Here is a 16,960-nt window from a genome sequence, read left to right as displayed (position 1 = left end):
TGAATTCCTCACAGTGACACAGACAATAAACCTGCCTACTTGAAGAGTGTATCCAAGCATCTTCTTATCCCATTGAGGTTACTTCACCTTCCCCACGGCAGGAGGGCACAATAATATTGACTGCTGAATAAGAACCCTAATGAGGTGGGGTAGAAATGCCCATTACTGTTGAGAATGCCAATGTCCAGGAAGGGGCTGTTATGACCCCTGATGAAGCCATGGTCTTGGGGAGGCCTATCGTTAATCCTCAGAAACTGTGGGACTGGAAAAAAAGCCCACCAGTGATTTTCAAAAGGCTGAGGAGAAGCTTGAAGGTGAGAGAATCGTGAAACGTAGAAAAGACCTTGCAATCAAAGGTGGAAGCAGAGAGTCCTGAAGGAGAGGCCAGACTGTGAGGGACCGCCACAAACCAGTGTTTGATTGTTGTATTACACTAGGGCTGCACTTTGAAGATTCGTTTTTGTACTTTTGCAATGGGCCAAACCTTGGAACATTTCTGTCATCATTTTAGGGTAGCCTAGAGGCTAAAGGGCTCGTTAAAATAAAGTGTTTGAATTTTGAAGTGGCCATCCTTTTGAGACTTTGCTTTATAGGATGGGGTGTCTCAAGAAGAAACAGGGACCTGTAAGAAAAAAAGGTCAAGCCTTTGATTTTAATCAGTAGCATCGAAGGTGTTGGTCACTTCTGGTGAAAACTCCACTTTGTGCTAATGTGCATTGTTTACTTCAGAAGAATCCCAGTTGTTTGTAGGTCTACCCCTAGAAACATTAGGCATGCATCCAGTCCCTTTACATCTAATAAGTAATTCTACTTCGCCACCACAATAATCCATTGCCGGGTGTATCATTGCTCGGCCATGACACACATGCCAGCTGCAACCCTGACCAGAAAACTAAGCTGCAATTGAAAAGGGGGATTAAGCTTTTGTGTGAGTGTTAGAGTGCTTTAGAAATGACATTACTGTACCAACAGACCATTGTGCTTTAAAGGGTTTCTGACCATGAAAAGAGAAAACCAAAAGCTGCTGCTCTTGCCTAGCTCTCTCAATTGGTTAATTGCCACAGTGGAATGCAAGTAGGGAGTTCACATGGGAATACAGACGGATGTTTTCACTACAGGGTAACGCCTTAACGTATCAACATTCAGTTTTGACCCTAATATTATCAGGGACGAGCTCACTGTGAAGTTGAATTCCTCAAGTGCCAGCAGATTGTAGCTTCTGTGATGTACCAGAAATGAGGCTCGGACACAAGGGTGGCATGTTTTTTGGGTATAGACCTTCATTGCCACAAAAGGTTGGGGGGGAGGCCTCTCTATCCCTAAATCTAAGAGAGCTTTCCCTTCCTCGAAAGACCTAATGAAAACAGTCAGGATGTCCAAAAGTAAAAGCCTGACCTAGTCATGTCCCCAAAACCTGTTCCTGTCCCCCACTCTATAAACTATTCAAATAGTGAAGGGATGATCTCACTCTAAAGAAAATAGTGTTCATAAAGCAAACATAAGTGTTCTCAGCCAGTCGGGCTTCCAAAAGGATTCAAAAACGATGTTCAAGAAAGAGTGTTCCAAAATTAAGATGTTTCTCCTTTCCCATCGCCTTCAAAAGGGACAATGTCTTTCCAATCTCTTCTTATAAAACAAAAACGGCTCTATCAGAGCCTTGGTGGTATCCCGGTGGTAATACTGCAGGGATACCGCCAACTCAAATAATGCTACTGCTACTTAGTCAGACGCTATTAGCACTGTATCACGAGTAGCGGTACAGCGGTAAGTTCCCATTCCCCATTGGGTCCATTTGACCAGATGGGGTCAGGGTGCTATTATCACCGGCGGTAATAGCCCCTAAAACGGCCGAAAGCTTGATTTTTACTTCCAGCAAAAAGAAGGAGGTAAAACTCCAAACTTTCCGCCCAAGTCGAGATTGGGCGGCCCATTAAATGTGGCAGTGATAACGTTACCGCTGCATTTCAGGTCTACCGCCCAACTTGTGATGAGGTCCAAAGTGGTCTTCCAAACAATACTAAAACATGCTTCTCAGTCTTAGGGTTTTTAAACGGCTTTTGATCCAGTTTTCAATTTTTGGGTGCAAATCCCAGACTTTTAATACTTGAAGGGTCTTGGTGTACTTTCCTGCCGAGACCCAGTTATTTCTTATATTCTGCTTCTTTCGCATGTAGGGCTCCAGCTCCTGTTATTTATGATTCTCTTTGAGGTCCCAGATCAAATCCTTAGTTTCTCTTTCAAGTGCAGGTCCCAGACTCGCAGTTAATACAACTTCGGCTTGTTTGGTTTACTCTCCTGCCAAACGCAGCATTCCTTCTTTATAAACTTCTTTCAGTTCCTGACTCACTTATGTGCTCTACTTTATTTGGGTGCGGGTATTGTTCACAATAGCCTGGTTCGCTCTCCTGCCGGGGCTAATGTTCCTATTATCTTGTGCTTACTTGTTATACATTCATTTGCCACAGATCCATTATTGGTTTAGCAACTACTCCCCTGATTTTTCTGTATTTCTCTCAGTTTATTACACCAAAATGTTCTCGGACTCCTATTTGGTTCTTTCTGTGCTTTCTCAGCTTCCCCGGACCACCTTCCTTCCCGCTTGTCTGCGTACCATTTTTCTCAGTTTGCGTCCTCTGGGCTGTGCAAATCCGCCTTGAGGCTTTGGTAACCCTTGTGCTGGTCTTCGCTTCAGTTTTTCATTTGCAGCGTTCTGCTTCCTCCTTGTGGTCGGCCCTTGCTTTGGCGATGCTGTGGACATGGTAAAATGCTCTTGTGTCTATTCAGTAAGTGAGCTTTGAAGTAGCTGGCTTCCAGGCTACGTTCATTCTATATTCTTACCTGGCAGACTGCATCTTCTCTCCATGTCGGTCTCTGTGCTCTGCTCTTCAGCTGGAAGTTTTTTTTCTCCGGTCAGAGTAACCCAGAGGGATCTCTCTCTGCTTCTCAGCTGTGCTACATTTAAACTCCCACGTTGGGAAAGGGAGTTCTCCTGAACCATTGTGATTCCCAAAAAAACTGGATTCCTCACATCAGTTTACCGGAGTAATCTTCATCCTCACAGTCCTCTACCTTGTCTCAGTACAGCATCTCAGATATACTAAGTCAATACTAGTTTGCTTTTTATTCTATGTGAATTAAATAGTTGGATTGATTTCACGGTAAAACATGTCAGTCACATCAGGGCTAAAGGAAGGATAATGTATCTCCTGGCAAGGGGTTAAAGGACTGTCAGCGGGATTATAACGCATCTCTTGAAGATGATCACCCCCAGTCCCATGAGGGACTTCCCTTCTCAGGTGATTCTCACACTGCACACCACCCCCAGGGAGATTATTGTACTGTGGACACACCAAGGGACAATATCCTCTTATTCGTCACACCTCCCTGTTCTTTTTAATGTATTTTTTCCGTTTTGTCTAACTATTTCCAACACTCACCCCGCATACCGACAGGGTGGCAATACTGATATTTGCCACAGCAGCCCTGATTTTCTGCAGAATACCGTTTCTAAATAATAGGCTAACTCTCCTGCATGCAAAACTTTACACCACTCTAGTTGCCTGTTGGTGGAGTTTCTACCCCATTTTTAGGGTAACATTTGCAATTGCGCTGGTTAAGGCCTGCATGTGAACCACATAAAAACCAAGTTGTGTCAGTGTGTATGTCATCTTTCCAGAAAGTAGGCATGAGGGGCTGTTAAGATAGCAGGCCTTTCTTCAGAAACTAGTCGTGACCATATAAGGAGTTCTTTTTTTCTATCTAACTTCCTTCACTGAAGCCAAATAGCACTTTAAGCCATGATGCTGGGAAATACGAACAGGATGCACTTGTCCCAGAGGATGCTGAACCTTTATCTATGAATCCATGCAGACGGAGTGGGATTGAGGCTGAGATCTCTTCCCAAACTAATTCCCTCTCGGCATATTCAGGGGTCTTTGTCAGTACAGTGGAGTCGCTTAAGGACCTTGGAAACAGTGTCTTTCCAGAGAGGTGCTTAGCCAACATCCAGACTAATTCCTCAGTGGAGGTTATCTGGAGTCACTCTTGAAGACTGGCCCTACCTGAATGTGAGCCAAACAATGTGTCCACTAAAAGTAGAAGCCTGCTATTAAGAGGCAGTTGTGACTACAGACCTGCACAATCAATCAACCAGTTCATTGGAATTAAACCATCAAGTGAGAGAGAACAGCAGGTTGACAACAGAAACGTCTGCCAAGAGGTCAGAAGAGGCAAGCCTCATCTCATGGGGACTATTGGTTATGCCCCAGTTTTGCAGAAACATCTACTCGCATTCATCCAAACAACAGTCGGCACCCTGAGTTGGAAATTATTTCTGGCATGAGCACGCCTGGTTGGACTCAAAGACTGGCCGAGAGCGCTGGAAGGAGCCTCTGCCCACTGCATGGCCTGACCTCACCTCCATCTCCTCTTCCTGACCCCTGTATGAAGCAATGGGCAAGCAACCCCTCTATACTGTGAATTTGGGTTGAAGAACTGGTATCACCTGGGCGCTGGTTCATTGAAGTACTATTTGTATAATTGTATACAGATTTTACAAAGAATTGGAGCAGTCTTGTCGCTTTATATTTGTTGGTGATTTATTAATACACTCGGCCAACATGAGTTTCTACCCAACATGGTTTTATTTCAAGGCATGTATGGTAATCACAATGCATATATTATGTTTGATGAGCTCTGTCAATAGCCTGTTGTATAAACCTGTGGGCCACTGCATCAAGATGGGGTCTTCGGAGAGTGAGGGGTGAGACAGCCTATTTTTTTAGGACTCTCAAATGTCGCGACTCCCCCCCTTTTCTACACAAACACTGGCCAGAGGAAGAGGGCGACTCAGAGTAATAAAACTAACTCTTATACATTGCCCTGGACATGTCCCACTAATCAGGCCAGGCAAAGTCGGCACTTGGCTTTAAGTGCATACACCTGATACCAATTAGCTCTCCTCACACTAATAAAAGGCAGAAACAAGAGACACAATCTGAACAAGGTGGAACACGAGTACGAGTAGAACTTCCGGGGCGAAGGCAAACCTACTGGAGAAGAGTGACAGACCAAAGGATGAGAGCAGTGGGTCAAAAACCCAGGTGTTCCCTACAAGAGGTTGTTGCCACCAAAAGGCCACAAAAGACACGTGGAGAAGGCCAGATCCCAAAATAGAATGCTGCATTGTGTTTCAAGGATGCCAGAGACCCTCCCATGTGAACGGCAGAGCTGGGGAGGCGAGGCCAAGCCTGTGGTACTAACCTTGATTAGTAAATTGGAAATCGTAAAACCTAGAAAGAAGCGCACACAGCCGGTGAGTTGGCAAGCAACCTGAGAGATCGGTGTGTGTTAAAGAAAGATTGAAGTGGCAACATTATATCACAAGCGAAGGCTGCACGCCTGTGGATGAGGTGCGAGGAAAGGCAGAACTGTGAATGAACTTTGAAGAAAGGGCAGATGTGAAATCAGTGATACAGAGTGGTGTGGCGAAAGGAAGTAGCCCACTGGAAAGTCTCTGTGATAGGTGCATAGTTCGTAGCGATAAAGTGAATGCACTGTAAGAACAAAGTGATGAAAATTAGCCCTTGGAGAAGGGGAGAGTAAAAGCTGAACATTGAACTTTGAGTTGAAGTGGTCCTACAGAGGTCTGTAAAGAAAGCTGCACACATTTGAAAGTCTTCGACATCCGAAAATGGTCTTGAGCCCGAGTGAGGGAGACCCAAAGTGTAATAGGTTTGGAGACGGGAGCCCCCTTCAAATATTGTTGAACTTTGTTATGAGAGGTCTCAGCCTGACAGAGGGAGACCAATGTGAATTCTTTGTTGTGAAACGTCTAAGCCCGACAGATGGGGACCAAGGTGAACCTTTTGAGGTCTGAGCCCGACATAGGGGGATCGGCGTGAACTTTTTGTTGGAACATTATTTGAAAGACCGAAAGAGAGACTTTAACGTGGAAGGCCAGGTGAGCCTTTGATCTACATTTTTAACTATTTTGTGTTAAAAACCCAAGCCAGTGTGTCATCCTGCCTACGAGGGCCGCCTTGCTCTGTGCTGTCTGACGTGGGGAGGAGAGCTGATTCAGCCACCTTTATTCTTTTGAACACTAATTTTCCTTTGCATACATATCTCCTTTATGCAATTTTTGTACAATAGATAAGGCAGGCATTCGGTTTTGTTAGCATAGGTCATTTTGATTTGACAGACACCACTAGGACTGTTTTATTTATCGTTTGATGGCTGATACTACTCCCATCTTAGTTATAGGGTAAAGTAGGAGTTTTTCCGAAGTCAGAATCTTTAATAAAGGTTTTACACATTGTACCTTTTGTGTCAGTGTCATACTTGTGATTCCATGCCTCCCCTATAGCAAGGACATGCCAGTATTGGCACTGTAAGAACACACTCATGTTGGCATTGTCCAATAATGACAGTAATGCCACTGTAAGATCAAACATGTGTTGGCATTGTCCAATAATGACAGTATTGACACTGTAGGAAGACATGTCCATTCTGGCAATGCCAAATTGCCACTGTAAGAGCACACATGTTGGCTTTCCCCAATGATTCCAGTACTGACATTATAAGAAGACATGCCCATGCTGGCAAGGCTGCCGTCTGGGCCAGCCCGAGGAGGTTGAATTTGATATCCTTATCTAAAATGACCATGTCTTTAGGATCCCTTTGGGCTGTGTTGAGGAGTCTGGGGTAAGGGATACTGGAGAGGGCAGGAAGCTGTGAGAAACATGAACTCTTTTCCTGACAGTTAAAGGTCAGGTTTCAATGTACCTACAGGGACAGGCAGATGGAAAAAAGGGAGTAGGATATGCGAGAGGATAGTTCAGGTGTTAGGAATGGTGAGTTGAAGAAAGTTTGATTGTCATCTGGGAATAAATGGTAGGATAAGCCAAAGGAGAAGCTAAGTTTGCTCAGAGAGGCAATATAAAATATGAAAAAAAGAGGATTAAGATAAAATTAGTGAAGTAATGCTACAGGAGCAGGGTGGCAGAGGAAGTGTCAGTGTGCCGGGGAAATGGGGAAGGAAGGACCAATCGGAGGGAGGATGTGATCCAAGCAATGAAAGGGAGAGTCAAATGCTCAGTTAAAAACATGTTTTAAAATACTTGCTCAATAGCTTTTGCACGATTTGACTTTTGGCTAGGTAAGTAGACAGGATTAAATGTGTCTTGTGAGATGTCATGGGCTTGAGGGCAGAGGCATACCCACAAAGATGAGGGGAGAAATATACACAAGAGACAAGAGTGTAAGGAATCCTGCAGACAAGCAATGATAGGCAATAACTACAAACAGGCAACAAAGGCAATGAACAGAATGGGGTATGGAGTACAAGTAATACAAACACATTAGGTTCCTAACTGTGGTGTACACAGAATGGGGGAAGAGTTTCCTACTAGGTCAGGGAAAACTCTAGCCTTTTGAGCCGGTTACTATTGCAGAGCCCCAGGCTGAAAGCTCATGGAAAGGAGCAGTAGGAGTGGGTGTCTGTGTCTGGACCCTAAGGCATGAACAAGGAAACAGTACTCGCAAGACTGAAGCCTATACGGGTCCAGCAGGAACTGAACAGTGACTGCCTCCTGAAACAGGAACCAACACACTTTTTAGACTATGGCACAAAGTACAATACTGAAGCATGGCAAAGGAACAGGGCAGAGACTCCCGGCTGGGAAACCCAGCATCCAAACTCTAAACCAAGGAACTACACAAGAACAAGTGAAGACAAGAGCAGTACAGAAATATCCAAGGAGAGAGTAGGAAGTCAAGGTGAGCCAGATTCAGGACAGACAACCGGAAGAAAGAGGAAAAGTAAGCAAGTTCATGGGCACAGGAGACTGGAACTGCATACTAGAAACTAAGGTCCAGAATTAAGGCACATCAAACTGAACTATAGATCAGGAATAAGAAAGATCAGGACCTCAATTCTAGACTAGGATAACAAGGACTGAACTGTAGACTGGTAACAAGGAACTGTAACTATGGACTGGAATAAGAAGGGTGGGGCTGCAGACAGATAACAAGGAAACTTGGCACTGGAATCAAGGATGCTAAAGCAAGGTAACCCCGACTATGGGCACAGAGCAAGTAATTGCAAACAGGGAAACAAGAACATTGGTGGTAGAGAGCAAAGAGCTGCAGACAAGGAACTGAGAACTGCAAGCAGGGTAGCAGGGCTGCAGGCAAGAGAGTGCAGGCAGAGTAGCATGGTTGCAAAGCAGGGAGAACAGGGCAAAGGAACAAGAGGAGGTTCTACAAACAGCAGCAACAGGATACCACAGAAATCCAAGGATCAAAGCACAAGGGGCTGGCAGAGAATTCCATTCAAGAGCCCTGTGCTCTTGCAGGCAGCTGCTTAAATACTGACATGCGCTGTGCTGAAGTAGTCTCATAGTCTCATTAGCAGTACATGGAGCACCACACCCGAAGGTAATCTGCCTCCTCCCTCTCCTGGGAAAGTGAAAGCAGCACTGATCTCTAATGCTTATGGGGATTGTAGTTCTGATACTGCTGCATAGGAACAACCAAGTAATGAGAACTGCCACAATGTGCATTATGGGATATGTAGTTTGTGAAAATAAATAAGGAAGTACCAAAGTCTTGCAAATGGAAAGTAAAGACAAAATATGAATAGGTATTGTCTGGGGAGGACTAGGGTGATGAATCAGTCCCAAATAGTCCACAATGGATGACAATTGGTGCTCCAGTGGCACAGTCGTGACAATAGAGGAGAGAGTGAAAGGAGCAGAGACTGATGATTGACTCGAGACATGATTGGAGGGACGAATGGTGAAGCAGAATAGTGAAGCGAGAAAGAATGGAAAAGTTCAACCAAATCGGTTGATTGTTGATATGGATTTCTATAGTGGTTAAGGGGGGTGTAGGCAGTGTGCATTTGACATAATTGGAAAACTGAAGTTACCCAAGAGTAAGTAAACGTTTCAGTAGAAGAAGAGTCAATGAGGAGGTCAGGATCATGGCAGGAGTCAGGAGGGCGACGGGGCAAAAAATAACGATGGTGGAAAGAGGGAGAAGCCAAAGGGGATGTACAGCAAAGTATTCAAAAGAAGGAGGGGTAATGTCAGAGAGGAGGAGGGCAGACAGGATAGTGGCCATCACCACTGCAGTGATCATGCATCGCCAGGTCTTGTCTGGTAAATGGTGAGGAAGGAAAAAGGGAACACTTGAGGAGTGTGTTGTGTCTGGTGTGTTTCGTTTTGTGTGCATGGTGTGGTAAGTTCATCGTGCATTACAGGCTTTCTGGTATTCACATTCTATGTTTTGTGTTATGCTGTGCTGCGACATTCTCAGTTAGTGCATTACAAAAGTTAAAAAGCCTGGAACGAATTTAAGTCATCAAATATATTAATCGCACACGGTGGTGGGAAGCATGAAAGTAAAGCAGAGTCATCGAGGGGCATTGTGAAACGGGTATGTATATTTTTGGGGCACTACTCAAATAGAAATGTTCTGGGAGCATTGTGAACTTGCGTGGGTATTTTCTGTGGACAGTACTAGCACAGAGACTTTCTGGGGGCACTGTGAAACTGCAATATACATGTTCTGGTCACAAAACTGGCACAACAATTTTCTTGTGGCACTGCGAAACTCTCCTGGGCATTTTGTCAGGGGAAATAATATGATTGGCATGACATTGTTCTGAACCATGGCAACACTGGTATGACATTGTTGACATTGGCATCACATTTTTTCTTTGGCGGGCACTGTATGAGCATGTGTGCCAATGTGATGACCTGGTCTGAACTTTCATTGTTGAAACTGGAATTGCAATTTTGGTGGCAAAGTAGAAACCACATAACCTTGTGCCTAACTGGAGAAATACTGCCATGGCATTGCTCAACCTCACATCACACCTTTATGGGGAAAGTGTAAAAACTGGTATTGCAGTGTGCTTAACTGAGGCAACAATGGCATTGCAGTTTTCCAGTGTACAATGTTAAAAGTAGGACAACATTGTATTGATACTGTTGATACTGGCATCTCTGTGGCAATGTAGGAAGCAACATGTCAATTTTTCTGCTTTGGCCACACTTGCCGTAATTGTTGAAATTGCCATCACGTTTCTTTCCTGTACAGCGTATAGAAATTGGCATGACTCTATGCTTAATTGGGGCAATGCTAACAAGACCTTACTTAAACTGTTATGTCAGTTGCCATTAATAAAAACAGGCCCTGCAACGCTCAGCTGAAATGCTTAATTCAGCGGTCTACAAATCCAGTCCTTGAGAGTCAAATTCACTTCATGTTTTCAAGATAGCCACACAAAATAAATGTGAATATGGTGACTCTCTATGGGAGTTATTCACAGAGTCAATGGTTATCCTGCAAACCTGGTCATGCTGGGGGCTCTTGAGGACTCAATTCCGAGGCCCCTGAATTATTGCAACTATGGCTCATGCTGTGAGGGTGCCCAGGAAGGGGCAGAATGTAACCGCACCCCTCTGGCTGATTTTAGCGTGTCTGCCGCCACCCCACTATTCCTTGCGGAGCGTCCTCTGTCTCTTCTCTTTCCCTGTAACTCTCGTTTATCTCTTTATCTATCTACATCAGTGGTCTCTAAACTTGTTATGCTGTCCCTCCCCCCTCCATTGAGGACAAATAGTGCAGCTGGGCCCCCCACAGATGCCAAAATGGAGGGGGGAAGTTTCGGGGCAGCCCTATAGTTTGAAGACCACTGATTATCATCAGGGTGCAAAATGTGCACTAGCCATTGGCTAGTGATGACGGACTCTTGGTGAGTAATAAAAGGAGTGCTTTGTGTATGTAGAGAATTAAAGTGGCGAGTGGCTTTTTATGGCTGGCTAGTAGATTGAAACTTGACATGTTTACTCCCGAGTCTGTCTGTCTATCTATCTATCTATCTATCTATCTATCTATCTATCTATCTATCTATCTATCTATCTATCTATCTATCTATCTATCTATCTATCTATCTATCATTGATCTACCAATGATCTATCTATGCATCCTGTGTCCCTTCTTCTCAGCTTTCTCTCCTCTTCCTCTGACACACTTGTCCAGTCTGCTCTCACCTCCCCTCTCTATGCCCTTTATTCCACCTCTCATTCCCCAGTCCTCTTTCGTGTCTTGTCCAGTCTGCTCTCTCCTCCCCTCTCTATGCCCTTTATTCCACCTCTCGTTCCCCAGTCCTCTTTCGTGTCTTGTCCAGTCTGCTCTCTCCTCCCCTCTCTATGCCCTTTATCCTACCTCTCGTTCCCCAGTCCTCTTTCGTGTCTTGTCCAGTCTGCTCTCGCCTCCCCTCTCTATGCCCTTTATACCACCTCTCGTTCCCCAGTCCGCTTTCGTGTCTTGTCCAGTCTGCTCTCGCCTCCCCTCTCTATACCCTTTGTCCCACCTCTCGTTCCCCAGTCCTCTTTCGTGTCTTGTCCAGACTGCTCTCTCCTCCCCTCTCTATGCCCTTTATTCCACCTCTCGTTCCCCAGTCCTCTTTCGTGTGCGTCGGCGGACACAGAATGAGCTGAGGTCTGTATTTTTATTTGGAGCTCATTATTTATTTTGGAACCGTTTCTGTGACACTCTGCACGCTTTAGAGCTCTTGTCGAGAAAGATATTAAAAGGCCCTGTTTATGAAAGCCACATGTGCAGGCAAGTCTGCAGGGTGTAACGAATGGGCTTGTCGTTCTCCCCCCCCCTCCCTGCAGCTCTATATCCAGGCCCGGCGCCCTGAGAACCTGACCCTGCTGGTTGCCAGAGCGACCTACCCGGCGCACCCGCTGAGGCTGGTGGGTGTGAACCGGGGAGCCCCGTACCAGCAGTACCAGCCGGTGGTGATGCTCCAGCAGGCCTACACCATGCAGTGGGACGGCCGCCCCCCTGAAGAGGTCGTCCTCTATCCAATCAACTTCAACAGGTACCAACATGCATGCGGTTCGGGTGTGCTGGGCTTGGTTTGTTTATTTTGCTTCCATATCGCCTTACGCATAGCTCTCAAATCACCCGCTTTTGGCAGGCGTCACCCGCCTTGCAAGCAGCTGAATCACCCGCCAAGACCCTCATATGCCCATTCACTTCAATGGCTCTCACCCACCAAAAAAAAAATCGGGTGTAATCACCCGCCGTTGGTGACACAAATGGTTGGGAGCTATGTCTTACGTCAAGGCGCTTTACAAAAATGAATGAGTTGGGACAATAGGTGCAGTGATGGTAATATATTACAGACTACAATAGAAGGAAGAACGAATAGCACTGACATAGAGAGAAATTATTTGATGATCTGAAAAACCGGTAAGAAATTAGAGTCAAGCAACAAATGAAATGTTTCTTGAGAAGCAATGCAACCCCCAAACGGTCGAAATCAATTGGACTGCTGGTTGTGGCTAATAACCTGGCAAGCAGCAATGAAGTGGGAGTGGCTGCGGGAGACTGGCACCTAGTAGGGCTGTTAACTAAAAACAGGAAGCTGCCTCGTGCCTAAACTTACAGTAACCCCTCAGATAAATGCAGAGACTGCGCCTTCCAGTGACTGGCTAGAAAGGTCCCAGTTGATGTTGGCGAGCTCCCAGCGAGCTCCTGCTGCCGCACGGCACGCTCCCCGACCTGGTCACATGAGTGCGTACGCATTCCGCGTTCATGCCTGACCCCTGCGCCATGGGCGCAAGTTCTCAAGACACTCCCATGGTGCCTAGGCTCTGAGAGACAGCGGAATGCGATGCACGCACTGTGAAGCTGGCATTCCAAACCGCACCTTCGCCCAGCTCCCATGCAGGGCTGCCCCGGCTTCAAACCACTCCAGCCGTTTAAAAAGGGTGCACTTGGCTGACCTTTACTCAGAAACAAAGGCTTCTAAACTGTACATTATGTCAATTGCGGTTGTATTTATGTTTGATAAAATCGTATGAAACAAATGAACAGATTTGATTTTATGTACAAATGTGATATTTTTCAATGGATTGCTTATGTGTAAAATTTTTGATTGATAAACCAATAAACAAAATAAATACAATTTAAAAAATGAACAGATTATACAAATTAAGTTGACGTAATGACAGACAGGCCTTAGTTACAAAGTTTGATGAAAGAGGTCCGAAACCTCCCATGAGTCCAGTCTGGAGAGTTGCAGTAGTTGAAAGAACAAACTAATAGGGAGCAGGGCCCAGCACACCCCAGGATTGGAGTTAATAGCAGGTGCCATGGTAGCATGCAGAGGTGAGCATGCCATGCAGGGCTTTAAGTGGCCCGGACTGAGCCCTGACAGGCTCCGAAATTTCGTTTTCAGGTGGGGACTCGCTAATCTCACTTGGCATCCCCCGGCCACTACATGACAAGAATTATTTTCTAAAGCCTGAAGCTCTTGCTCATGTGCGAGAGCTTCAGGCTTCAGAAAAAAATGCCTTTCATCTATAATGGTGGCGCTGCAACTGCGATAGTGTGACCAGATGTCCTGGTTTTACCCTCACAGTCCCGGAAATTAGGCCCTCTGTCCCTCCACCCCGTCCCGAGGGTGTATTTAATTTAAAAACCACATCCCGGTTTTTGGATAAAGGGAATGTTACCAGTATGAAATGATTGAATGTTGATTGTGGGCAATAATTATAAGGCAAGCAAACATCAGAATAATTAGCATTTTACATTGCGTTTCTCTAACATACCAGGCTGGGCTTGAAGCCCCAACCTTTTAGTAGCCACCATACGCATTACCAGTTTGAGCCATACAGACTAAGTGGGAAACCAAACCGATAGGCAAGCATGTACTATAAATCCGACCAAAAGTTCTTTTGTTAATCAGATGCTTACATTAAAAATCAAAACTGGCCGGTTTATTTGTAGGATAGCAGTTCAGTCCTGGACAAATGACGTGCACATAGGGGAAAAAGGGGGCAGGAGGGTCTGCCATGGTAGTTCTTATCACCCTAGCCTGCGAGACATCCCTTCAAGCAAGAGATGCCCGTGGGCCGGTGCCACCATTATGGAGAGAAATGAGGCCGCTGGAAGCAGAGGCCTTGTTTTCTAAATCCTGAAGCATCAGCACCCTATTGTTATTAAAAGGGCCCCTGCTGTGCCTTCTTCCACTGCGCCAGTTCAAGGGAGACCTTGGTAGTCTCCCCCGGGCAGCTATGGCAAGGGGGCTAATGGTGCCCTGGGGGGCATGGCACCCTGGGAGGTCGCCCGGCCCGCCCTGCCCTAAGGCCTTCCCTGACCCTGTGAATACAGGGTTTAATGATCACTGAAACTGAAATCGTGCATGCAACACCAAGTGAGAGTTCTATTTCTGCGCTTTAAATATTGCAGATAAACTTGTTCTTTTGAGCCCTCCTGGCCCCAGAAAGAATTCTGTATTTTGGAGGCGGTGATATCTTTTATTTGTGACCACGTGTGTCTGTTCTTTAGATGTTATGTGCCTCTGCATGGACTGGCCCTTTTCTATTTCTATTTTTTCTTACTCGTTCAGGGATGTGGGATTCCGAAATAGATTAAATATTCCACATAATCTCTTTATTATGGTGTATAAATCACTGACACAACCTCTTTGTTTTCAGAAAGATAGATATAAATGTATACATATACATTCGAAGCTTCGTTGTTTTCTAATGGTTATGCCCCACTGACCAGGTGGGGCATATTTTACACCTAGATCCAGTAGAAACCATGGGCCGCATTACAAGTTTGGAGGTAGCCATGCCCTTAATAAGGGCATGGCTACCCCCAAACTCGGGTTCGGGTTCTTTGAATGGGGAAATACCAGGCCATTCCGACCTTGGATGGCCCGGTATTTCCCCATTCAGGGAACCCGGACCCGGTACATCCCCATTTCCATTTGAGCCCCCATAGGGCTCAATGGGAATGGGGAGGATGCTAACAACGGGCCCGTTAATGACGGGCCCGTTGTTAGCATCCTGGCCCGCTCGCGGGTCCCGCTAAGGACGCCTGGCTTTACAGGCGTCCTTAGCGGGACCCGCGAGCAGACCTTGTAATAAGGCGATAAGGGGTTAACAGAGCCGGCAGCTCTACCAGCGCCATTAACCCTCTACCGCCAGGGTCCTAATGAGGCCTCATGTCTTGAATATCATCTGGCATGCGCTATTTACAGCGGGATTGGTACCCCACGCATGATGCAAAAAAAGCCTTTGCGTCATGCGTGGGGTACGGCCCACGCATGACGTAGGTAGGATGCCCTGGTGAAGGACAGCCTTTACTTGAAGGTAGGATGCCCTGGTGAAGAGCCCACTTGAATTTTTCCAAGTGCTTTCTACTGGATCCAGTTGCTGACATAGAGGTTTAGGTATTTTTCCTGAACTGGTATGAATATCGTTTTGGTGGTGATTCTTGTTAATCCCTGTGGATTGCACCATCCTCCATCTCCTTTCCCTACATTTGCACACAGTGCTCTGCAAGGCCCCCTCTTTCCCTCCCTAATCAACACCCTGATTCCCTTGCAACGCCATACCTTGCTTTCCCATGCCACCACTCTTTGGGGTCATTACAAGGTAGGAGGTAACCATGATGCTATTAGCGGCATGACTACCCCCTTACCGTGTACCGGGCCCGGGTTCCTTGAATGAGGAATTACCGGACCATTCCGACCTTGGAGGACCCGGTAACTCCTAATACAGGGAACCCATCCCCATTCCCATTTGAGCCCCCATAGGGCTCAATGGGAATGGGGAGGGTGCTAACAACGGGCCCGTTTATAACGGGCCCGTTGTTAGCACCCTGGTCTGCTCGCGGGACACGCTAAGGGAACCTGGTAAAACCAGGTGTCCTTAGCGGGTTCCCGCGAGCAGACTCGTAATGAGGCGGTAAGGGGTTGACGGCTCCGGCACCTTTACCGGCACCGTTAACCCCTTACCGCCTCACTCAGAATGACCCCCCTTTGTCTCATTTTACCTTCACTCTTCAAGTCATTATCGCTCTCGCTCCTCACACACCATCTTTGCCATGCCTATACCAAAGTAAAATCTATTGGCTCTGCTTCTGTTTGTTTTGTGTGTATCTACCCCTTCTTAAGATGGTCACTGTTTCATGAACTCCTAGTTTTGACACCAAAGTGGACTGAGTCACAGAGAGAAAAGATGATATGCTCAGGATCACACCATTTTGGAATTGTGGGGAATTCACCTCTCCTAATTCCAAATTATACAATTTTCCTACTAAACTTTGACTCAAAAAGAATTGTCAAAGCATTTCCCAAATATTTATTAAGCTTTGGGTAGGAATGATTAGCATAATTTTGACTGTTTGGCCTGGGTAATGCAACATATCTGCCATCTATACCCCCCTCCTATTCCCCCCCCCCCGAAGATCTATCCCCAGGGTATAGCCTCACCCACCAAACATTGTAATCTTTAATTGACAAAATATAAGACGCCCTCATAGGAACATGTTAGGCAAGGCGGAATGAGCTGAAGAGAGAAGACACTGCCCAAAGACAGTGCAGGGAAATTGGCAGATGGCCTTTGAAATTGATCGGTTTCATTCTCCAAGTGAAATGTCAAATGCAAGGAAGGAAACCCACTGTGAATTAAGAGGTGAGGAGCAGGCAAGCTTAAGGAATCCATCAGTATTTCTAGATTTCAATAAAGGTGATGAATTGCTTACCTTTGAAAATAATAAAAGGAGACCGCTCGAGCTTGCTCTCAGCTTTTATGGCTGTACACAGCTGTCGGCACTTGTTGAGCCATTCCTGTTAATTGTAGTCCCCTTCTCCCCTCCTTTGATGATTGGCAGGTGAAAATGCCCTGTTGGCTGGAGAGGCCAGCAAGCGTGCTGTCTGGTGTTTAAAAATTCAACAAATTAATGAGTGGGCAAAAGGACTCGCAGCTACACACTCCCCCTCCCCTCGGACACAGCACCCAGCATACGGAATGGTCGCGGTTTACATTAACAATTGAATGGGCAGCTCCAGACTCCACCACCCCCCTTGCATTCTAGGTGGGCACCCAGGCCACCCGTGCCTAATGCCGGCCCACAT

The 16,960-nt window shown here is 46.0% G+C and overlaps 2 protein-coding genes across 3 annotated transcripts in view; both read left to right on the top strand.

Annotated features, from left to right (window-relative positions):
- The window catches only part of CEMIP (cell migration inducing hyaluronidase 1), an 867,705-nt gene that overhangs the window by 213,842 nt on the left and 636,903 nt on the right, over positions 1–16,960 (top strand). The gene's annotated exons all lie outside the window — the stretch shown is intronic.
- LOC138504001 (inactive cell surface hyaluronidase CEMIP2-like) overlaps positions 1–16,960 on the top strand; it is a 721,493-nt gene that overhangs the window by 531,814 nt on the left and 172,719 nt on the right. Inside the window, exon 19 of one of the 2 annotated variants that reach the window (XM_069624166.1) lies at positions 11,694–11,902. The exons of the other annotated variant lie outside the window; for it this stretch is intronic. Coding sequence (XP_069480267.1) covers positions 11,694–11,902 — 209 coding nt within the window. The remainder of the gene's footprint in view (positions 1–11,693; positions 11,903–16,960) is intronic. 2 annotated transcript variants of the gene reach the window in all.

Source organism: Ambystoma mexicanum, chromosome 11 (assembly GCF_040938575.1).
Source record: "Ambystoma mexicanum isolate Mex_15411 chromosome 11, UKY_AmexF1_1, whole genome shotgun sequence".
Classification (NCBI taxonomy): domain Eukaryota; kingdom Metazoa; phylum Chordata; class Amphibia; order Caudata; family Ambystomatidae; genus Ambystoma; species Ambystoma mexicanum.
The sequence above is the reverse complement of the archived record's forward strand: the minus strand, read 5'-3'. Positions and strand labels throughout refer to the sequence as shown.